Here is a 24,546-nt window from a genome sequence, read left to right as displayed (position 1 = left end):
GAGTTAAGAACCTGGATAATTTCTCCATCAAGGAAAATGATGGGGGACGTAAGGATGTGTGACACCTGTGTCACGGTGGGTAACACTGTGCGGCTTATCTGCAGATATTCACATCTTCATTGTAAACAAATTAAAACATAGCTAATTACACAGGTCGGACTGTTCAGCTGTTTCAGACTGATACCTCCGGTTCAGGCTGCTCCTCATCCTCAACACGTCTCTTTTTCAATCGCGGAAAATATTTTTCAATACTCATCTGGATTGAAGCAGCAAACATTCAGTGTAAGAGTTTAAAAAAACTACTTTATTTGATTCACAGCTGATAGTGTTTTGACCTCGACAAACCCAACTTTTTTTTTTTTTTTTACGGCAAACTTGCGACTAGTTAACTTTATAAAGAAGGCGTAATCGCTTGTTTGCTATGGGTCGGGACGGGACAACATTGTATTAAAAATATAAAATATTTTTATAGGACTTTTTAATGTGTGATTTTATAAAGGTGCACGTGATACCAACCTTTCGTGAATTTCGCCAGCCGTCTTCTTTCGGTTGGGCCAGAGCTATAGAGCTAATCTAAGCTAGTAAGCTTCCACGCTTCCAGGGAAGCACGGAGGGGAGGGGCTGTGTGTGTGAGTAGGCTATGCGAGAGAGACGCGAGGGACAGAGAGACGGAGGGAGAGCAGGGAAAGGAAATGCAGCTTAACGAATAGGAGTATTTTTTAAATGGCGTTAAAAAAATAAATAAATAACGAAACGCAATATGTGGCGGCCGATGTTTAATCTGTGGCGCACCGCCACGAATTAGTCTATGTGTGGGAAACACTGGGGGGCCCCGTGTTTTTTCAAATTTACCAGCGTTGAAGAGAGCATCTAATTCTTTCCAATTTCCACGACATAAGGTCACATAACCACTGCTTGTGAATTGGAGGAGCAGCACCCCTCCACCTGGTCAGAACTGTACGCCTCGCTAACAATGAGCAAAATGCCAGTGCCTGTTTTTTAGAGGCTGGTAAAGGCAACCCCTCATCAATGAAGCCAAAAAGAGCCAAGAGAGGGCCAGGTGTTACTGCGACTCCGGCCAACATGGACATCGTACGGAAAACATCTGTCCAGAACTGACCAAGAGCGGGGCAGACCAGTACATATGAACCAATGTGGATACGGCAGTTTTGCATTTGTCGCAGTATGGGGTGATTTCTGGATAGAAACGAGATAGTTTGCTTTTGGAGAGATGGGCTCTATGTACTATTTTAAACTGAATGAGACGATGGCGCACACACAGAGATGTTGTATTCACCAGTTTAAGTATAGAGGCCCATGTCTCATCCAGTATACCGGTAGTCATATTCAAGTCTTCTTCCCATGAAGTTTTAAGTTTAGGTGAGGAGGTCTCTTTCATGGTCAACATTTTATTATAAAGCCACGAAACCATCCCTTTACGAGTCGGGTTCAATAAAAGAATGGTTTCCAACAGTGAATACTCTGGTAGAGAAACTGAGGCTGAAAAGTGAAACTGAATAAACTTTCTGGTTGGCAAATATCTAAAAAAATGGGATTTAGGTAAACCATATTTGTTGCTAAGTTCCTCAAAGGATGCCAAATTCTTCTCTATGAAAAGGTCCTTAAAATGAATAAGCCCCCTCCGGTGCCACTCTAGGAACACCCCATCCTGAACAGATGGTTTAAAAAAATGGTTAAGTGCAATTGGCTTAAGAGGGAAAAATCATGGAGTTTAAAGTGTTTCCTAAACTGGCCCCATATTTTCAGCGAGTCTTTCACCACAGGGTTTGAAATAAGGTTAGATGAAGCGAGTGAAAGTGGGGAACACAGCACGGCCGGGATGTATATGTTCTTACCACTGCGTAGCTCCATAGCCACCCAATCGGGGCAGCCGTCCAGGTTATGGTAGAAATACCAAAACACTAAACATCTAAGGTTGGCGGCCCAGTAATAAAACCGGAAGTTGGGAAAGGCAAACCCCCCCCTGCTGTTTAGGTTTTTGAAGTTGTAATTTATTAAGCCTTGGGCGTTTACCCTGCCAAATGAAGGATGAAAAAATCGAGTTCAGCTCATTAAAAAAAGTTTTACGAATAAAAATAGGCAATCCCTGAAAGAGGTATAAAAATTTGGGTAGTATATTAATTTTAATTGAGTTGATACGTCCCACAAGGGACATGGAAAGGGATGTCCACTTTGTGAGGGATTCCTTCACTTGGTTCAAGAGTTGAATCAAATTCTCTTTGAAGAGGTTTTTATGTTTTTTGTCACTGTGATACACAGGTATGTGAATTTTTGTCTTTCAATTCTGAACGGTAAAATAGCTAAATCTGACACATCAGCTTTATTACCTATGGGGAAAAGCTCACTTTTGGTAAGGTTCAGCTTATACCCAGAAACCTGACCAAATTGGCTAAATATATCGAGAGCAAAAGGCAGTGATGTTGATGGTTTGGAAATAAAAAGTAAAAGGTCATCTGCATAGAGAGACACCTTATGTTCCATGTCATTCCTCCAAATGCCGGATATCTCCTCACTGGTTTTAAGTGCAATGGTGAGGGGCTCTATGGCCAGATCAAAAAGCAGGGGGCTAAGAGGACAGCCCTGATGGGTGCCTGGATTGTAATTTAAATGGTTTTGAGGTCTGAAAATTGGTACGAACTGTGGCAGACGGTTGCTGGTATAATAGTTTAATCCATGAAATTAATTTTTCTCCAAAGACAAATCTACTAAGGACCCCAAAAAGATAATCAAACTCAACCCGGTCAAAGGCTTTTTCAGCGTCCAAAGAGACAACGCACTCAGCCGAATCTGTGGCGCTGGAATAAACAATATTAAGCAGCCTTCTAACATTAAAATATGAGTGCCGACCTTTAATGAAACCTGTTTGGTCTTGTGAAATAACTGATGGTTGAACAGTTTCGAGTCTACGGGCAAGAATTTTGGCTAAAATTTTGGCATCTGTATTTAGGAGAGAGATAGGTCTATATGAGGTGAATTCCACTGGATCTTTGCCCTTTTTTGCAATAAGTGTGATACAAGCTTCGTAAAATGACTGAGGGAGGGATCCGTGTTTAAAACAATCAGTAAGGAGTAAGGGTGAAGCTGAGCTGCACAGAGAGCAAGTCTGAGAATTGTTTGAAGAATTCTGAGGGGAGACCATCCGGACCCGGGCACTTGTTCGATTGCATTGAGGCTATTGCTAGGGAGATTTCTGACTGGGAGATGGGTTCATCTAATTTGTTCTTAAGTTCTGGTGAAACTACAGAAAATTCGAAGTTTAGCTAGAAAATCATCAGTCATGTTAGGATTGGTTTGTGATTGGGAGCTGTAGAGCTCCTCATAGAAGTCCTTGAATGCATCATTAATTTGTCCATGATATGTGACTATACTGCCATCTTGTTTTTGAATTCTAGAAATAGTTTGCCTTGCCCTAGAGCCCTTGAGCAGAGTTGCTAATAGTTTATCGGGTTTGTCGCCATGCACATAAAATTTGGCTTTGTTGTGTAAAAGCAGACGTTCAGCTGAGTGCGTTGTCAATAGGTCAAGCCTTGTTTTAAAGGGATACCCCCAGGCCAAATTAAGTGTATCCCCGCATTCCCGAGACATAAATAAGTGTGTGGGAGCGTTTTCCTGGTGACCCAGGCATTGTCTGAATCTCACAGCACTGACCACTGCTTGGTTTCGCGTAATACCTCCATGCTTGCGTCGGCGATCGAAATATTACTCCGCTCAACCTCCGTTTCGAACACAGATGGGACAGTGGGGGTGGGGATTCCCAATGACGTAGCGGGGAGTGTGTGTCGGCTGTGTTGTCCGCACCGGAAACTAGTTCCCAAACCGACATGAGCAAACCAAGCCTTCCGTGTTGATTTACACAGTCATTTGCACTCGATGTGAAAGTACACCACTCACACAGTAATTAGAAGGTAAATCAAGTAAATTAATTCACGTTGTGCGAAATATTTCGGTTGGCGATGCTAGCATGGAGGTATTACGCGAAACCAAGCAGTGGTCAGTGCTGTGAGATTCGGACAATGCCTGGGTCGCCAGGAAAACGCTCCCACACACTTATTTATGTCTCGGGAATGCGGGGATACACTTCATTTGGCCTGGGGGTGGCGTATCCCTTTAAGTTCAACACGCCATTTGAACAGTTCAGGACAACTGATTCAGAGCATATTTTACATCAACCTCTTTGATTTGCTGAATTAGGTTGTTCTGTTCATAGGTGGATTGTTTTTTAATTTTTGCTGAGTAGGCAATAATCTGGCCTCTGATGTAGGCCTTAAAGGCATCCCATACAACAAGGCTGGAGGTCTCTTGGGAAGAGTTAGTAGCAAAATAGAAACGTATCTCATCTTGGATAAACTTTGCAAAGTTTTCATCCGACAGCAGGGTTGAATTGAAACGCCATTGTCCAGTTCTTAGGGGGAAGTGAGGAAGGGACAGGGACAGTGAGTGGGGCATGGTCAGAGATAACTATGCTTTGATAATAGCAGGAACGTATCTGCTGCAGCCATTTCGTATCTGTAATAAAATAATCCATTCTTATTAGGTTTTGTCTCTTTGTCTTTTAGCTTGGCGTTGTCTTCACGGAGAGCAGCACACGAATCTTAGAGGCTAGCCACTCGCTGGCCCAGATCCTCTGTTGCGAGCTCTAAAGAGGAGACTCGCTCTGCCTAGGCACGCTAGGCGTGTTGGGGTTGGAGTTGAACCTATTGAAAAAGTGGTTCAACTCGTTGGCACATCATTCATTTCCCTCAGCTGGACCCCCACCTCTCCTCTGGAAGCCGGTGATCTCTCTCATCCCCTTCCACACGTCCCTGATGTTGTTGTTCTCCAGTTTGTGCTCCAGATTTCTACTGCAGTGGTCCTTGCTCTCCCTGATGCTGCGCTTAAGCTCCCTTTGTACTCCTTTGAGTTCTGCTCAGTCCCCTGATCTAAAGGCATTATTCCTCTCATTGAGGAGGGCTTTCAGGTCGCTGGTTACCCACGGTTTGTTGTTCGGGTAGCAGCGGACCTCTTTAGTGGGAATGATGTTGTCAATGCAGAACCCATCGTACTCAGAGAGTCAGTCAGGCCATCAAACTCCTCACCATGAGGCTCATACAGAGCATCCCAGTCTGTGGCCTCAGGAGACCATTTCCTCACTGTCCTCACTGTGGCCGGGTGCTGCTGAGGACAGTGAGGAAATGGTCTCCTGAGGCCACAGACTGGGATGCTCTGTATGAGCCACATGCATCATTTGTTCGCATTCAGATTGCATCTGTTACATTGTAATAGGGTGTCTGTAATAAGAGGATGGGTCATAAACTAGCTCGACTACAATTAGAACCATCACCCTCGACAAACACTTAGAAGGTCCCGAACCACTGACAAGGCAAAATCCTACTTCCACCATGAATGTTTCACAGTGAATACCACAGGTTCCCGCCGATGCGGCCTTAACCTAACTGACCAATCATAGCGAACTGTGCGTCGTGACACTTTCTTACACGCCTCCATGTTGTGTTTGTAAAAACTTAGAAAACGCATGGACAGCCATGGCTGAAAGCCAAGCCGACGAGCTGGTGAAGAAGAGGAAATCCACCTCTGTAATTTGGAATTGGTTCGGGTTTTCTTCTACCCTAACCCACTGCTGCTGGTCCACATCAGGAATGGGAACGGCAGCAGCGGCACCATCCACAGCACATCCATAGCGGCGCACGGGAGAAACTCACGGCCAGCAGCAGCACTCTCGGGTCGGATGAGGAAACCGCTAGCTCGTAAGCTAACTACGGTGCAAGAGAAAAGGGATGCAGCGCGACCGTGACAAACATTACACAGTTGAAAAGTATTCCTTTAGGGCGCTCTGGTGATGGCAGTGCGTGACTGTGGCTGCAGTAAATGAACATGCAGCGTAGCTCATCTGTTGCTAAATGGCATCATGAGGTGGAGTCAAGTCGTCATCAGTGGTTCGTTTTTCTATTTCCGGTTGCTTCACTCTCACTGTGTCAGATGTCATTAATTAGATCATTATTTTTCATCTTGAATTGGGTTACAGTTGAATTACAATGTGTTGAATGCCAAATTCTTTCTTTTACTCCTTAGCTCTTCTGTGGTTCAGCATGTCGACTTAACTCTACTGTAATTGGTCTTTTTTTTTTTTGGATGGAAGATCGTGATAAAAAATCGAAATCGTGATTTTATGCAAAAAAATCGTGATACAACATTTTTTCCATATCGCCCACCCCTACTACATTGAACTGGTTTCTATGAATGAATTTACACTGGTACATGCGGAAAGGAGTGCTGCAGAGAGAGGAAAAAGGAGAGGCAGAGGCTTGGCGCTGTTTGTGAATGGCAGATACACTGTTAAACAGCCGGTCTGATGGCAGTCAGTATTCGGCCATATTATATTCCGAGGGAGTTTTCACACATGATTGTGTTTACCGTGTAGATTTCTCCCCCTGTCGCTGTCCCTGCTGCGTGGGAGCACCTCTACAATGCCATGACTCAGCTACAGACATAACATCCAGAGGCCCTCAAGCTACCTCATTTGCTGCCACCCTCCCCACATTCACAGTGTGTAAACTGCCACACCAGCGACATTAAAACAGTCCAACTTTTCTATGCAAAAGTCAAGGGTACATATACTGAGGCCAACAAATGTAATCTTTTCTTTTAAGAGATTTGATTTTGCCATCAACCCTGCCCCTGTCACAAGTTTTAATTTGATGCCATCATCAAATTCAGAATGATATAAAGACATTGTTATTTACAATAGAATACTTTTTCGGTTAAATATAGAGTTGGGTATAAATACTTTCTTTTTTTAGTTACATTTCACATCTAATGTCGCCTATTTTGAAAACCATACCATACTATTTTGTACCATAATTTAAAATATAAAAAAAAGTGTCTCTCCTTTAAAAATAACTTAAAATGCCTTTTATTTTTCTGGCATAGTCATAGTGACTTTTAAAACACCAATGCATTTCGGCCCACTAGCCTTCTTCATGGAGTCAAACAGACTTAAAGAAGTTCCAATTTTCTTTCTACTGGAATTCCTCAGATAAGAATTCTCCTACTTTGTTTGGATAGTGTGGAAATATCCAGACTGAGTTTCCCTGATGTTTATTGTGTTGTAGTGAGTTGTCTTTTTCCTCCACCATTCCACCTGTCTGTATGTGTTGGGTTCTTAAGAGGTGAAGAGCGTTACTGCAGGAGGATGGGGGTGTCTGAACAGCTATGTACACCAGTATAGATTTACTCCACCAGTGCTCAGCTCAAACTGAATCTCTGCTGTCTCCACATTATCGTCTTGTGTGTAATCTCTAACAAACATGATTTTATATTGGAGATCTGATGGGTTTAGAGCTTGTGTGATTTCATGTGTAGCTTGATGGCTGCATGCTAACCTCTCCTCTCTAGGTGTCAAATGTTTGATGAACTCTTTTCTTTCTGTTTCTTCCAACGGTTTACCAATATTCACTTAAACGTTTGGCTCACTGATGTTGGTGCTAGCCGGTGAGTACACTGCACGACTGACTTACACAAGTGTGGGGTTGCATCATTTGGATGGTACACTGACCATTTAACTTACAACAATCCAGCAAAATGCATACATATTCTGCTTAGAGATGCATTAAGAGAGTGATGGACACTGACTTAGTTGGAAGTGTTTGAACATTGACAGAGTTTGTCATATACCAGTGGTCATGTGACCTTGGACTTATCAGTGCAGTTGCATCGTCAGCTGATTGTCGCTTTGTTCTGACCATCTGAGGGTGCAGAGATTGGTGTTTGTGTTCGGTTGGACTCCGTTAGGGCTGCCCTTTGTCACCGATTCTGTTCATAATTTTTATGGAGCAGCCAGGGCATTGAGGGGGTCCGGTTTGGCGACCTCAGAATCGGGTCTCTGCTCTTTGCGGACGATGTGGTTCTGTTGGCGTCGTCGGGCCGTGACCTTCAGCTCTCACTGGAGCGGTTCGCAGCCGAGTGTGAAGCGGCTGGGATGAGAATCAGCACCTCCAAATCCGAGACCATGGTCCTCAGCCGAAAAAGGGGGGAATGCCCTCTCCGGGTTGGGAATGAGATCCTTCCCCAAGTGGAGGAGTTCAAGTATCTCGGGGTCTCGGGGTCTTGTTCACGAGTGAGGGGGCGAATGGAGCAGGAGGTTGACAGGCGGATTGGTGTGGCGTCCACAGTGATGCGGGCTCTGCACCGGCCCGTCGTGGTGAAAAAGGAGCGGAGCCAGAAGGCCAAGCTCTCCATTTACCGGTCAATCTATGTTCTTACCCTCACCTATGGTCACGAGCTGTGGGTAGTGACCGAAAGAACGAGATCGCGAATACAAGCGGCCCAAATGGGCTTCCTCCGCAGGGTGTCTGGGCTCTCACTTAGAGATAGGGTGATATAAAAATGTTTTCTGGGTAAAACCGAGCATAATTCCGTTCATATGTATTGAATCTGAAATAATATTCCATGAAACAGTTAATTGGGCATTGAATTCAGAATTTTTCAGCCTTCATCAGGGAATCGAGCCTGTGGTCAGTCCTCTGGATTTGTCAAAAAGCAGCCACGTTCTTGTTCTATTCTAACCACCACTTTTAATCGGCGCATGATCTTTTCTAATTTCTATTTCTTTCTTTCTTCAATTCAATTAATTTTTATTTATATAGCGCCAAATACAACAAATGTCATCTCAAGGCACTTAGATAGTAAGTCCAATTCAAGCCAATTGGAATTCAATTAATTAATAATAATCATAATTCATAAAATAATCCAATTCGTTCATATAGAGTTCTTGTCAGTGTCATCCCATTGAATAAAAACTTAGTCAAGTTAACCTTTAAATCATTTGATATCATACTAACTCATGGATGTTTGCATTTGTGTGACACATAAACATGCATCTATTTAAGACCTCTGGTGTTGTTTCATTAGGTAATGATGAACTCTCAGCCCATATTGAGTGTTGGTGTTCAGTGTGTTTTTGTTTGCCTGTTGGATTAGTGTGGCCCCCTGCATGCGTTCCTGTGCTGTAACATGTATCTTCTTATGACATCACATCTGAATAAACTTGAGCCGAGTATGGGCTGAGCCCTGTTAAATCCCTGCACCTGTCACACACCGTTCCAATCTGAATATTTCCTGTGTGTCAAGGACAGTCAGAGGACACCAACTCGGACCCAACCATATCTGAGCAACTATGTATGAAGCTTGTCTGCGGTTACTGCCATTCAGTCACAAGATGACCAAATATTTTCTTAGACATTTGATTTCCTCATTAAATGATTTGTTTGATAGAAGAACATGTACTGTTAGCAGTATGCTTATATACTTAAGCATGATTCTGGGATTACATTACAAATCCCATTCTACAAAATAAGTGTGGCTGTGTGAGGCACTGAAGCTGTCCCACAGAAATATGCACAAGATGTCACCATATGGGCAGCGGAGAAACGGTCAATTTCTTCACTTTTCACTCAAATGTCATTAAAAAAACTGGGCACATAATAAAGGGAGAAAAGCAGATGCTGGCAAAAGCTGCGTATTGTTTAAGAAAAAAAAAAACAGGAATTACTAGTGGATGAGGGCCCAACTTAAAGTGCATATATTTAAAAGTATGAAGGTATTTCTGATATATTAGCAGATTGCTGCTTAGGGTTGACCAAACTTCTAATGCCACTACAACTGTTAAGCATGAGCTTTCATCATTGTAGTTGGTTATTGAACTTGCATCAAAATAGATTTTAATATGCTTTAATGTGCTAAAAATGAGAACAATAAAATCATAGCAAGTGTCGGGGTTGTGTGAGTTGTGGCCCTGCTATTCTTCTCAAAATGAAAGTGACGAGCAGCAGCGAGCTTCCCAAAGTTTAGCACAGTCCTATGTATTTGTAGGTGATATGGAACGTCTGATCTTGTTTCAGTTGAGTGCTCTAACCCCTGAGATGTCACAGAATTTGAAAGTTTGAAGTTTTTTCAACATTATCTTTAGGCATACCAGCCTTAAAGTTCCCAGCAGGGGCGGATATGAAAGGCAAGTCTCACCTACACTTGCTTCTGAGTCAGTCCAGACATGAGATGTATGCATTAAGCTAATCATATGTATCAAATCTCAATTCAAATGACTTTTTAATTCATTTTCTGACCTTAATTGCAGCACCACCATGTGGCCGACTGAGTATTTGTACATCTTTCATGTTTCTGACTCGTCCGACTGGCAGTTTGAGCCACAGCATACGGGGGACAAACTCAACAGGGTTGTTCCCCTCACACAGTTTGGACTGACATGTTCCACATTAATTTATCAGCTGAAAAAACAATGCAGTCTAAATAATGGTTTAGTTGTTCTTACATTATTTTTCTTTCTAACGACCTCAGATGACTCCCCAGGCTGAAAAGTATTTGCACCCTGTGCTTTTCTAAATCCCAGTTAATCAAAGGGAAACAGAATGAGGAGGATTCTGTGTTCGAGCACTTTTCATATCTGTGAGCACCAACGTTGATCATCAACCTGAGTAGAAGTTATTGTTGTTACTTGCCCAACTCTCAGGCTGTGTTAGATGGAAAAATGATTCGCATAAGTCCAACAGTGTTTGCTGTCTCTTCACATCGAAATGAAAAAAAAAGTAATTTCATGGAAAAGGAACAAATTTGAACTCCAGAAAAGTACCGTAGTTACTGTTTATATTTTCACCTAAAGTTTGCCAGAGAGAGTTTTGAATGAACTGAATTTCATAATTATAATGCACAATATTTTTCAACTTTTATACATACTTTGCTTTTAGCTTGGGGCCTATCTACCCGGGTGTTCAGCTTTAATTTACTGACGAAAAAACCCAAAAACTATCTTTCAAAATAGTTTTAATCAAGGTTTTTGTCAATCAGTGATTGCAACAGGAGATAGGTTTAAAATAGCAGAAGTTTCTTTAAGGGTGCTGCTTCACAGCAATCATTTTAGATTGGGTTCAGATCCTCCCAAGTTTGTGGAGCTCTACCAGGGATGGTTTGATCCAGACATCAAAGCATTTGAATAGAACACGGTACAGATTCCTTATTATCATGGCATTAACTTATGACATGTTTGGATAGTATAACCACAATGCAAAAACAACTGTGTCGCACATAAAGGAGCTAAAAATCCTTTAAGAGAGCACATGAAGCTGAACTTTTCTTTTTCCTTAATCCACAGATCATCCAGAAGCCCTCTCAAGATCTGAAGCAACAGTTGGCTGGCTACTCCAAGCGGGTGGCGGGCTGCGTCACTGAGCTCATCCAAGCTGCTGAGGCTATGAAAGGTATTTAAACCTTTAGGCTTGTAACAAAGCAGAACTTCAGGAAAATCAAAGCCATCTCATGATCCAGCAGCTGGTAGCAGCAGCTTCAGCAGCAGAAAGTTGAAGTAATGGTTTCCTGTGGGACGTTATCAGTCTCTCTCATGGTTGAGGAGGAATCTTGGCCCACTCTTCTTTCCAGCGCTGCTTCAGCTCATTGAGGTCTGCAGCATTGGTTTCTGCACAGCTCTCTGAAGGTCTGAGGTCTGGACTCTGACTGGACCATTGCAACACCTTGATTCTTTTCTTTTTCACACATTCTGCTGTAGATCTGCTGCTGTGTTTGGGATCTTTGTCCTGTTGATGAGCCAGTTTCAGCCCAGCTTCAGCTGTCGGACAGACAGCCTCACATCTGACTCTAGAACACTTTGGTATCCAGAGGAGTTCATGGTGGACTCAATGACTGCAAGGTGCCCAGGTCCTGTGGCTGCAGAAAAAGCCCAGATCATCAGCCCTCCACCACCGTGCTTGACAGCTGGTGTGAGGTGTTTGTGCTGATATGCTGTGTTTGGTTTCCTCCAAACGTGCTGCTGTGCATTATGAGCAAACTTCTCCACTTTGGTCTGCTCTGTCCAAAGGACATTGTTCCAGAAGTCTTGTGGTTTGTTCAGATGCAGCTTTGCAAACCTAAGCTGTGCTGCCATGTTCTTTTTAGAGAGAAGAGGCTTTCTCCTGCAGCCCTTCCACACAAGCCATACTTGTTCAGTCTGTTTCTAACTGTGCTGTCACAACTTTAACCTTTAACATGCTAACTGAGGCCTGCAGAGTCTGAGATGTAGCTCTTGGGTTTCTGACCTTGGGGTGACCTTTAACATGCTAACTGAGGCCTGCAGAGTCTGAGATGTAGCTCTTGGGTTTCTGACCTTGGGGTGACCTTTAACCTTTAACTTGCTAACTGAGGCCTGCATAGTCTGAGATGTAGCTCTTGGGTTTCTGACCTTGGGGTGACCTTTAACCTTTAACATGCTAACTGAGGCCTGCAGAGTCTGAGATGTAGCTCTTTGGGTTTCTGACCTTGGGGTGACCTTTAACCTTTAACATGCTAACTGAGGCCTGCAGAGTCTGAGATGTAGCTCTTGGGTTTCTGACCTTGAGGTGACCTTTAACCTTTAACATGCTAACTGAGGCCTGCAGAGTCTGAGATGTAGCTCTTGGGTTTCTGACCTTGAGGTGACCTTTAACCTTTAACACGCTAACTGAGGCCTGCATAGTCTGAGATGTAGCTCTTGGGTTTCTGACCTTGAGGTGACCTTTAACCTTTAACATGCTAACTGAGGCCTGCAGAGTCTGAGATGTAGCTCTTGGGTTTCTGGGGTGACCTTTAACCTTTAACATGCTAACTGAGGCCTGCAGAGTCTGAGATGTAGCTCTTGGGTTTCTGACCTTGGGGTGACCTTTAACCTTTAACATGCTAACTGAGGCCTGCAGAGTCTGAGATGTAGCTCTTGGGTTTCTGACCTTGGGGTGACCTTTAACCTTTAACATGCTAACTGAGGCCTGCAGAGTCTGAGATGTAGCTCTTTGGTTTCTGACCTTGAGGTGACCTTTAACCTTTAACATGCTAACTGAGGCCTGCATAGTCTGAGATGTAGCTCTTGGGTTTCTGACCTTGAGGTGACCTTTAACCTTTAACATGCTAACTGAGGCCTGCAGAGTCTGAGATGTAGCTCTTGGGTTTCTGACCTTGGGGTGACCTTTAACATGCTAACTGAGGCCTGCAGAGTCTGAGATGTTGGGTTCTTTGCAGTTTCTTAGAGCATTGCACAGTCTGACCTTGCTGGGTTGTCCATTCCTGGGAAGACTGACAACTGAAAACACCTCAATGCCTCTCAGCCAGCAAACTGACTAAACTTCTGCTTTTATAGAGGTGCTCATACTTGCTGAGGATCAGTTAACCAAGTGCATTTGATTAGCAGCACCTAGCTGCTCCTCACAGTACTCATTTCATTCCTGTTCAATGAAGAATGACAGTGTGACATGTCATCATCCAAGGTTACATTGCCCTCATTTTCCGGCCTAAAAAGGACCAAAAGATTTTTTTCTTTTGTTCTGATTTTTAAAGCCTTGGAATTAGAACAAAGTGTTGTTCTCTTTTTCACGGCTGCAGTTAAACCTTTTGATTGGCAGCACTGTTCACTGGGCACTTCTGTGCATGTTGCTTATGAGAGTCAACATTCCTTGCCATTTGAATTGCACTGAGACACTGTTTGTTTCATGTTCAGATCCAAGGCTGTGCACAAACCTTTTTTTTTTTTTTTTTTTTTTTTGCACAGAACAAAGTGAAACTTCCGTGTCTTTGTGTGGACTTAGCTTGGACTCGAACCGCACCCTCTGCCTTCTGTCCAGGCTTGGTTCTCTGTGGAACAAGCACAAACCACATTGCTTTTGGGTACAGACTGACCTAATGTTATTTCTGTGTGCTGTAGGCACAGAGTGGGTGGACCCGGAGGATCCTACTGTCATCGCAGAGAACGAACTATTGGGAGCAGCGGCAGCTATTGAAGCAGCTGCCAAGAAACTGGAGCAGCTGAGGCCAAGGACCAAACCCAAGGTTAGAGGACTTTTTACAGAGCACAGGCATTCACACTTAGTTTGTTAACCTCACCGCAGGGTTACACTCAGTGTATGCGTTCCACATCCTCAGGGCAGTCAATCTGCCATTCCACGCATGTTTGCTGTCCCACACAGCGTCCACTGCTGGCATTTAGTTTTCTCCTTTTCAGTACTTCTGAACACCAGCTCTTCCTATTCCTGTTCACTGTTGTAATGCTTCTTTGTTTTGACATCCTTTAAAGTTCTTCACAGCCCAAACCCAGTGTACTCATGGCCTGTTGGTTTCCCCCTCTGTTAAACAGGAGGCGGACGAGAGCCTAAACTTTGAAGAGCAGATTCTGGAGGCAGCCAAGTCCATTGCAGCCGCTACAAGTGCTCTGGTCAAAGCTGCTTCAGCAGCACAGAGGGAGCTTGTAGCTCAAGGAAAGGTATGTCAGAAGCCAACTAAAAGCACCATACAGGATGTTACCAGTGCGTCTCAGCTGTGCTGCTCGCTGTGATCAGTGAGTTTTAGAAATCTGAACCTAATTTATGGAGATAATGTTCCAACCAAAGCCTTTTATTTTAGGAATGAATCAAACAGGTTTGTCCTACATGAGGATCTGGTTGTTCATTTCTCCCAAAATCTCCAAAAAGTTAGATTTGAGCATTATTTAAATCTTTCATAGAAACCATACTAAAAGCAGTTGTCTTATATTTTCAGGTGGGAGCGATCCCAGCCAATGCCGTGGATGATGGACAGTGGTCTCAGGGGCTGATTTCAGCTGTAAGTCTGTTTCTTCCAGCTTAAATGTAAAAATCTTTTGAACTGGGTTGGGAAATTCCTTACCATTGATTGTCATTGGACTCTTCAGGCTCGGATGGTAGCGGCAGCAACCAACAACCTGTGTGAGGCAGCCAACTCTGCAGTGCAGGGACACGCCAGCGAGGAGAAGCTCATCTCATCAGCCAAGCAGGTGGCGGCCTCCACTGCTCAGCTGTTGGTGGCTTGCAAGGTCAAGGCTGACCAGGACTCCCAGACCATGAAGAGGCTCCAGGTCAGCACTCTTTATTTACACCATGGTGTTACTGCCGCTCATCAGAAAACCTTATTTAAAAGATTTAAAATACAGCAGTTGTCCTGTCTAAGCATATTTTCCACAGAGAAATTACAAGGCATCATCCTTAGAAGTGTCACGATGCAGGTATAAGACAGGTGGAGCTCAGGGAAAAGCAGCCTGCAGCCTCTACTGCTGGGACTAAGTGGGCCAGTGAGTGCTTGAAGGTTTTAAGCTAGCCCTGAGCCACAAACCTCTTTGCATTTCAACTGTGGGGCAGCTGGCACTGGACTACCGCCCTAAATCCCACCCACAATATACTGCATCTTTGTAGACATCACCCAACCTGCTCTGAAACAGCCCGTGAGTTGCATACAAAACAGGTGAATAAATGCAAAAAGTGGGCACATTCTGCACAATCAGGGCAGAAACAGAAACTACTCAGTCAAATATGTACACATCATTTCCCATCACAGCAAACACAGGTTGGGCAAGTACCAAAAGTAACTGTCTGTCACAACAAACTAAAGACCCCATCACAACAAACACATTGTGTTGAAATGGAATGCATAAAGTACCAGTAAAGGTGAAATTAGAGCTGCTTAACTCCACATGTGACCCGGTGCCATGCTAAGCCTACCACATAACCTAAATGAAAAATACAATGCAGATATCATAAGAGATAGTTGTGAACCTAAAATAGTCTCACCAAACTGTATGAGTGGAAAGCTAAAGCTAGCCACACCCATCAAAGACGAGGAAGTTTTAATTCAGATGAACCAGCTGATTGGAGCTGAGCTTTTTGCTTCAGATAGAGTTCCAGTTTCTGATTGTTTAGCTATTTAGCTAGTTAAATTAATTATTTGAGCAAACATTTTTTGTTAAATTCCAAATGAACATGAGCAACAGAGTTTTGGTGTCGTGGGTGACACGGTGCACCGTCCATTGTGTCAGACCATCAGAGACTCTTCCTGTGGACACACTCGCTTGGTGGCCATTAGTTGTTCCATTTCTCACACACCTGCACAGTTGTGTGTTGGATATCCAGCTTTGCCAGTTTTTCATCATGGCAGACAGAGTCCGCCTGTCTTTGAACATTATTCCCTCCCAGATACTGAGCAGAACTATTCTGTCTTCAGATTGCTACTTGAGCCTTTTGCAAGCTGTGTCCTAATCGGAAGAATTGTCAGTTCCACACAATTATACAAGTTGTACTTTGCACATCTAGTTATGATGTTTAAGTGAGCACATTATTGTCCATTCATTGTCTGTTCTGTACGTTGGTTTGATTTGTATCTGTTCTGAGCTCCAACTGGGCTGATTGGCCCGGTTGGATAGATTAAAGCTTCATTTTGATGTTGATCTGAGTGGAGTTTGACAAGTGGCTGTCACTGTGGTACTATTCTCACCAAAACTACAGCTGTCTCAAATGCATAGGAAAGCTGTTTTAATACATGGCATTATCCTGACAGGATGTGTAAAGTGCTGCTCCATAGGTTTAAAATGAGCAACAACACCAGGGATATGCTTACTTTTAGTCCAGTCCAAAGACATTTTCCCTTCCCACCACAGTCCATGCAGAGCACTTTGATGACGTCTTCTTTAGGCCTGACAGAGCGCCTGCAGAGCAGGAGCTGACATTATGCAGCAGCTTCTTCTGTAGACCGAGTCGGGCAGTGCATAACACAACCAGTGGACCTCTGTGTGGAATCAGTCGGGTATCTTTTTACAAAGATATTCTTGCTTTTCCTTCATGAATTGCACTGACTCAGTGGTGGAAATACTGTAGCACAGAAGGGTTGTTGTGACCTTTATGTGTAACTGATGCAGTCAGTTGCAAGCCATAGCAGAAAGTGCAAGTATCTTCTGTCCCCTCATCCTCCCAAAAATACTATCTTTAAGGCTGTGTGTATGCTAGCTGTGAGCACATCGGCTGCCCAGGCCAGCTCATATTCTCTGATCCAATCAGCGGTGGCTTATCTCCTCCTCTTCTGGGCCTGCAGCTGCCACCACAGTCATTCCCATACGTTTACGTCGACAGGGGCTCTGGAAACAATCTGCCCAGTCTCCCCGTGGCACCGGGAGCTGGAAACATAAGTCTGGATCTATGATTACACCAGGAGCATTTGCTCTCTGCGCTCCTTATTACAGCTGTAATTACTCCGTCTGTCGAATATGTGGCCACTTCAATGATGCATATGATGCAATAGTAGCCAATAAAGAGGTTTTTGGTAATTGCTCATCCACTCATTTAATATGTCCCTGGACAGTTAGGTGTATGAGCCACTCATTTCACATCTTTGAAGGCTAGATTAAATCCTGTGAAGAAGCGGGATAGAAATCACACATGTGCATCGAGTTCACAATACAGCTGTGAATGAAACACAAGCTGGTAAAGATGGAGACAGTTCAAAAAGAAAGATGGATGCTGAAGGAGGTAAAGTGCTGAGGAAGCACACCTGTGGAACACGACTGTTAGCTGACATGAGTCTGCAGAGACAACAGCCCCAAGCATGTGCAGCCGGCAGTTCAGAGCATCCCAGACAACAGAGCGCTACTTTTTCTCCTCACTTTGGTCTCCAAAAGCCTCTGAAAGTGTCTGAAAGGAGAAAAGTGTCTGAAAGGAGAAAAGTGTCTGCAGGACATGCTGCTGTGAGACTGCAGAGGCTGTAGGAAGAATTCTGCCCACGGCGTGAGTGAGTTGAGCTGCTCAGCTGATGACATCCCGGGCTGTGCACTAATAGCATGTGCCAGTCAGCTCATTTATGTTAGCATCGATATCTTAATATCAGCACAAGAGGGTATTTCCATCTGGATGTCCCTCACATCAGAAACAGGAGCTCAGTCTGTCCTCACATGAGTTGAAAATAGCTCTGACATCAGAATGCTGTTTGTCCATTCCCACAGTAAAAGCACCGTTACTGGCCAAATTACAAGCAAGGATGAGAAGTCATGTTAGGAGGAACCTGATGGAGCTCAGAGGAAAAACGGGATCAAAGCCCAGCTGATGGTTCATCTTTGAGATAAGAAGCACGTATTCACATTCCTGTCTGAACTCCAGCAGAGAGGCTGGTTCCAAAGGAACATTTCCCCCATTAGAGCCAGCCAGAGGAAAGTGATGGGATCATTCTTTCACCATAAACTGAATCCTAACTGTCTGTAATAACTTCGAGGAGTTTGGGTCCGAAGTCATCTTCATTCTAAAAGCATGTGGATGCTCTTTTAACAACCCGTTGGTGTTCTTTTTTCCAAACATCCAACAGTGATACGTGTTTGGACAAAATCTTTCAAAGTTTACCAAAGTGTGACGATACGGGCTGCTGATGTCACGTTGTACGGCCCGGCCAAACCAACAGCAACACTCCAGCCCAGTTAAAGCAGCAGAGGAGTGTTCATTCATTCCTGTGTGAGCTACCTGTGCAGAGATGCTGCTCAGCTCATCTTTGCCTCACAGCTGTTCTCACACACTGAGCATTCCCTGTCCAGGACTCTGTCAGTGGGTGTGTCAGTGAGTCTGTCAGTGGGTGTGTCAGTGGGTCTTTCAGTGGGTGTGTCAGTTGGTCTGTCAGTGGGTGTGTCAGTTGCTCTGTCAGTGGGTGTGTCAGTGGGTGTGTCAGTGAGTCTGTCAGTGGGTCTGTCAGTGGGTGTGTCAGTGAGTCTGTCAGTGGGTGTGTCAGTGGGTCTGTCAGTGGGTGTGTCAGTGAGTCTGTCAGTGGGTGTGTCAGTGGGTCTGTCAGTGGGTGTGTCAGTTGGTGTGTCAGTGGGTCTGTCAGTGGGTGTGTCAGTTGGTGTGTCAGTGGGTCTGTCAGTGGGTGTGTCAGTGGGTGTGTCAGTGGGTCTGTCAGTGGGTGTGTCAGTGAGTCTGTCAGTGAGTCTGTCAGTTGGTCTGTCAGTGGGTGTGTCAGTGAGTCTGTCAGTGGGTCTGTCAGTGGGTCTGTCAGTGGGTGTGTCAGTGGGTGTGTCAGTGGGTCTGTCAGTGGGTGTGTCAGTGAGTCTGTCAGTGGGTCTGTCAGTGAGTCTGTCAGTGGGTCTGTCAGTGAGTCTGTCAGTGGGTGTGTCAGTGGGTGTGTCAGTGAGTCTGTCAGTGAGTCTGTCAGTGGGTGTGTCAGTGGGTGTGTCAGTGGGTGTGTCAGTGAGTCTGTCACTGGGTGTGTCAGTGGGTGTGTCAGTGGGTGTGTCAGTGGGTGTGTCAGTGAGTCTGTCAGTGGGTGTGTCAGTGGGTGTGTCAGTGAGTCTGTCAGTGGGTGTGTCAGTGAGTCTGTCAGTGGGTGTGTCAGTGGGTGTGTCAGTGGGTGTGTCAGTGAGTCTGTCACTGGGTGTGTCAGTGGGTGTGTCAGTGAGTCTGTCAGTGGGTGTGTCAGTGGGTGTGTCAGTGAGTCTGTCAGTGGGTGTGTCAGTGGGTCTGTCAGTGGGTGTGTCAGTGGGTGTGTCAGTGAGTCTGTCAGTGGGTGTGTCAGTGGGTGTGTCAGTGAGTCTGTCAGTGGGTGTGTCAGTGGGTGTGTCAGTGAGTCTGTCAGTGGGTGTGTCAGTGAGTCTGTCAGTGGGTGTGTCAGTGAGTCTGTCAGTGGGTGTGTCAGTGAGTCTGTCAGTGGGTGTGTCAGTGGGTCTGTCAGTGGGTGTGTCAGTGGGTGTGTCAGTGAGTCTGTCAGTGGGTGTGTCAGTGGGTGTGTCAGTGAGTCTGTCAGTGGGTGTGTCAGTGAGTCTGTCAGTGGGTGTGTCAGTGAGTCTGTCAGTGGGTGTGTCAGTGAGTCTGTCAGTGGGTGTGTCAGTGAGTCTGTCAGTGGGTGTGTCAGTGGGTGTGTCAGTGGGTCTGTCAGTGGGTGTGTCAGTGGGTCTGTCAGTGAGTCTGTCAGTGGGTGTGTCAGTGGGTGTGTCAGTGAGTCTGTCAGTGGGTGTGTCAGTGAGTCTGTCAGTGGGTGTGTCAGTGGGTCTGTCAGTGGGTGTGTCAGTGGGTGTGTTTGGGTGTGTTTGTACTTGATGATCAGCCTTATTTTCCATTTTTCTCTGTTTCCTTGAGCGACTGTTTTCTGTCCATTCATGGTTGTCATTAGCCCCTTTCACACTGCCGAATAACCCGCGTTTAATTCGCGAATTAAGCGTGTCCGCTGTTGTGTTCACACTGCCGACCCGGGCTGCCGCGTCAACTCGACTCGCCTTTCGACCCGCGTCGGACGCTAGTCTTTTTGCCGAGCCGAGTTTGATGTGAACGCAATCGACGCGGGTCGGACGTGGGCGTGACGTGAGGAGTTTAAAAGACAGAATGGACAGCTGATTCAGAACAACAGCGACAGGTGAGGACACGTTTTACTCTGTTTTAGCCTACATCAAGTTGGAGACATTTTTTAATATGGCCAACTGGGGAGACAAGGAGGTCCGCGAGCTCCTCAGCCCCCGAACAGAGGACGTTATTTTCCGCCACATTTCGGGGACGGTGAAAGATGGACCTCTGCTGTAAGGGCTGGCCAGAAAGATGGGAGAGCGCGGTTTCCCACGCAGCAAGACGCACCGTAAAGTAACATCTCCATGAACATCATTGCAAAAATGAGTTCTCAAGGTGTCCCGCCATCGTTTGTTTGAAAAATTTGATGCAGACAGGTGTATTTAACCCTACCTCCGACGCATGGCTTGTGCCTACGTCATTGTACACGCCCAGCATTTTATGTGTTTCGTGTGACGCTCTGCCACTAGGCAACGCCCCCTGAACTCGGCTTCAGGCGACACGGGTCACCCTGACACGCCAAGCGTTCACATTGCTCGACGCGGGTCGAAGGTGCAATTTGAACCCGCTAAGATAGCGGGTCGCAGTGTGAAAGGGGCTACTGTGAAAAAGTCCCGACTCATGGTATGTTTCTGTAGGCGGCCGGTAATGCTGTAAAGAGAGCCTCCGATAACCTGGTGAAAGCAGCCCAGAAAGCAGCCTTCGATGCCCAGGACGACCAGGCCGTGGTGGTGAAGAGCAAGATGGTGGGAGGCATCGCTCAGGTGAGCCACAGAGCCTGAAGGCAGCACCACACAGAGCCTGAAGGCAGCACCACACAGAGCCTGAAGGCAGCACCACACAGAGCCTGAAGGCAGCACCACACAGAGCCTGAAGGCAGCATAACAAGTTCATGGTGTCAGAGCCTGATGTATGCTATCCCACTGCTGGTGAAGAGTAAAGAGTAAAGAGTTGGTTACCAGTGAAAGGCCGGCACAGCCACAGCCACTCAGAGGTTACAGAGTCCCATCCTGATTCTTCTTCCAACACTGAATGCTTTGATGTGCTGGGGTCAGTAACCCCTGAGCAGGGCAGGGATCGTGTTGCACGGGCGTGAGGAGAGATGTTCCTTTACCTGTACCGTCTAAGTCATTCAGACCTGAGGAAACACTAATGTTTGCACCTTTCTAAGACACACAAACACTTGTTTTTATCTTTGATTTTAATAAACTTAAGCACAAAGTTGCAAAGCTTTGATCAGAAATGCTTTTTTTTTTACTAGAAACAGAAGCTTTGATGGACGGGTTAAAGTTGTTCAGAAGGTTTGAAAACCTTTAAGATAAAAGCTTATGCCTGAATGTGTAATTATCATTATCATCCAGGAAACGCTGAACTCCTCTCGCCGGTGTGTGCAGCACACAGCGACACACCGAGGAGGCTTGGCTGAGTTTGGAACTGACTTGTGGTGCATAGTGGATGCTGCTCTCCAGGTGCTTCCTCAGGGTGCTAACAGACTGTGTGATGTTGCAGATTATTGCAGCTCAGGAGGAGATGCTGCGGAAAGAAAGGGAGCTGGATGAGGCCAGGAAGAAGCTGGCCATGATCAGACAGCAGCAGTACAAGTTCCTTCCCTCAGAGCTGCGAGAGGACAGCCAGGAGCAGTGAGAATCCAAAGGATGGTCTGTCATGCTCAGGATCTGCCCACTGCTGACGCTCCAGAAGCAGCAGCGGGCTGATTGTTCCTGATCTGCAGTAAGCTATCAGGATGTCTTTGTCTTTATTTTCAGAGTAAAAGTGGAACAATACCATTGATAATGAATTGAGCTAATACTGAAATACATGCCTTCAAGTTCTCTTTGCTTGTGATGATGTGCGTCCACATGCTTTCACTTTGTCTCTTTTTTAACTCTGTGGCTTCACCAACTGACCCTGCTACTATTCCAGCTGTTACATCTCACCGCTGTAGATGCAATCTGAGGCCCGTTATTATGCTTCATGTCCAGGTATTCAGTCTATGCAAGGTTTGTGTGCACGTTTGTTTTGTCTGAACACATTTGCAGAGGACCATGACGAGGAGTGGGAATGGGAAATAGTCTCATGATAGAATGATATTCGGTGTATTACTTCAACCGAATGAAATGTTGGATTTTTAAAATTGAGATTTTTAAAAAATCTATAAAAAAAAAGAATTAAAGAAATTCTTGGGAAAATCAGTATTTTTTTTTAAAGAGTGAGCTATGAAATATATTGTTTTCCTATGTGTTAGACTTTAGTTTGTGTAATGATTTCTAAGCCATATATTTAATGACCTCAGTGTGACTGTATTTGGCTACAAAGTGTTTATTGACCCCTCTACTATCATATGTGTCAGATGCAATGTGATATTCCTTTGAACTCTGATCAGTGATGATTGGACTAACTGATGCTTTGCTGTTAATACGACTTGCATAAAGATGAGTTTATTAAAGGAGCGACTGTGTTTCAGCTGATAAAGTGCCCTGGTTCTGTTTCACCTGCCATCACTCCGCTCAGTAACAGCACCAGCAGCTTTCTTTTCTCGGACATATTTTTAGAACAACCAGAGCAGTATATGACTGTAATCCTTCAGTTTTCTTCTTTGGGTCATATCTTGACTTCACCATGATATAATGCTGGTGCACAGTAGTGCCACCTGGTGGGAACTGTAAGAGAGATTTCTATACAATAAAGTCAGTTTTCATTTCAACTGTTGATGTTGTTTTCGTCTCTTTTTGCTCACAACATGAAGACCTCTTCAGATGATGAAATGTACTTTAAAGAGAAGAAGCGAACCCGAGGGTTGTCTGATGCTCTGTTTGTTTGCTGTAGCCTCAGCTGGATGAAAGTTGATCCATTCATGCATGTGAAGTCACAGACACATTTCCACAGACATTAGCCTGTTTAATAAAGGTTTCACCTTCCTGAAAGTGAATGAGAAGGAGACCCAAGTCTGACACGAGTGTGTGTGAATTCAGAGAGACTTCATCAGACTTCTGCGGGGCTTTAACAGCTGAAGAGTCGGCTGTGTTGGAGCAGGGAAAACCTGCAGGCTGTGTACCGTGATGACCAGGGTTGGAAAACACTCAACTCTGATGTTCCACCACCTTATTCTCCATTAAACTTACAGCATACACGTTGAACACTTTCCTGAGTCCAACATGTGGGACCACCTTCTTGGTGGTGTACTCCAGTAGGTCTTTACCTGGAATAAGAATCCCCCCCCCCCTCCTTACTGCAGTGAGGGAACGGTAACACTGATGAAGAATGGAAGGATAAGGTGGATGGAGGGAAACTGACTGCCCTGCGGTTGTAGGTGTGATGCCAGATGAGAGGGTTCTGTCATCAACAAACCAATAAATGAGCTCATCAGCAGTTTCTGCCTCTGGTGCTTTTAGTTGAAACAATGCCAACGTTCCACTCACTTTGAATTCTTCCTAAAAGCTCTTTGGGCTGTCCTGGACGGTTCTCGTTCTGGTCTTGGTTCTTTGTTTAATGTTCTGCTGAGTAACACAGCGTGCCTGCCCCCCCCAGGTCAGGGGATGCCTGCCTGTGCTTGTCCAATAATTGTTCATTAAAATCTGCTCCTCAACAGAATTCTAAGATGATTTCAGTGAGTCCTCCTTAGAGTTTGAGAGATGATTTTTCTGCTGAAGTGTGTCCCTCTGTGGGAGATTCTGAGTCGGGACCTGTGCTTTGTGTCAGATTTCTCTTTGTCTGTATGTGTTGGTGGGCCTGGTGGGCATGGCAGCCGGTGCTGACCTGACTGCCCTCATTAGCTCCACATGTGACGGATCCAGTGGCTCCAGCTCTTAAGCTCCAGCCTTCCCTGTGCTCAGCAACACTCAGTTTGTTCTTCTGCAGCGGAACTGTGCCGGCACAGTGCTCATGAGTTCCCTGCGTCATGGCAACGCTCTGTGGATACTTTACTAAGACGTAGAAGTTTGCTCACAGAGAGACTGGAGATAGATTTCCCTTCAACCAGCTGTAACCAGGACAGAAAGAAGAAGCCCCTCTGCTCCGCCTTCAGCAGACGGGACGTTCACAGGACAGTCCATCCGTGCTTCAGTAAAACAATCCACCGGTCGCTGCTGTCACTTTGGAACAGGATCCTTTCTAGAATACTGAGTCCTCACTGACTAACCTCTCCTCTGGGAGAAACTCTCAGACCAGCCAGTTTGTTCATTGTTTGTTACCACCTTTAAATAAAGTCTCTTCTCTTTTGACTCATTCTGGATCCTGCCTGCAGCAAACCTCAACATGATGTACGTCAGACCGGTTTAACAGATGTGCTGGCTGCATTCCGGAGAATAAAATGTACAGGAAAATGACGCTTTATTCAGCTTTTTTTTTATCTTACTCTGACTAACGGTTTGGAATTGTTGCCCCATGGTTCTGAGATTTACTAAACATGACTTTA

The 24,546-nt window shown here is 45.1% G+C and overlaps 1 protein-coding gene across 2 annotated transcripts in view; it reads left to right on the top strand.

The window, feature by feature from the left end:
* tln1 (talin 1) overlaps positions 1-22,841 on the top strand; it is a 115,286-nt gene extending 92,445 nt beyond the window's left edge. For both annotated transcript variants that reach the window (XM_075455365.1, XM_075455366.1), the window contains 7 exons: positions 11,183-11,288; positions 13,751-13,875; positions 14,180-14,305; positions 14,581-14,643; positions 14,732-14,914; positions 20,771-20,896; positions 21,642-22,841. In XM_075455365.1, the coding sequence (XP_075311480.1) occupies positions 11,183-11,288; positions 13,751-13,875; positions 14,180-14,305; positions 14,581-14,643; positions 14,732-14,914; positions 20,771-20,896; positions 21,642-21,776 (864 nt within the window). In that variant the 3' untranslated portion in view covers positions 21,777-22,841. The remainder of the gene's footprint in view (positions 1-11,182; positions 11,289-13,750; positions 13,876-14,179; positions 14,306-14,580; positions 14,644-14,731; positions 14,915-20,770; positions 20,897-21,641) is intronic.
* The last annotated feature ends 1,705 nt before the right edge of the window (positions 22,842-24,546 follow it).

Source organism: Odontesthes bonariensis, chromosome 22, assembly GCF_027942865.1.
Source record: "Odontesthes bonariensis isolate fOdoBon6 chromosome 22, fOdoBon6.hap1, whole genome shotgun sequence".
NCBI lineage: Eukaryota > Metazoa > Chordata > Actinopteri > Atheriniformes > Atherinopsidae > Odontesthes > Odontesthes bonariensis.
The sequence above is the reverse complement of the archived record's forward strand: the minus strand, read 5'-3'. Positions and strand labels throughout refer to the sequence as shown.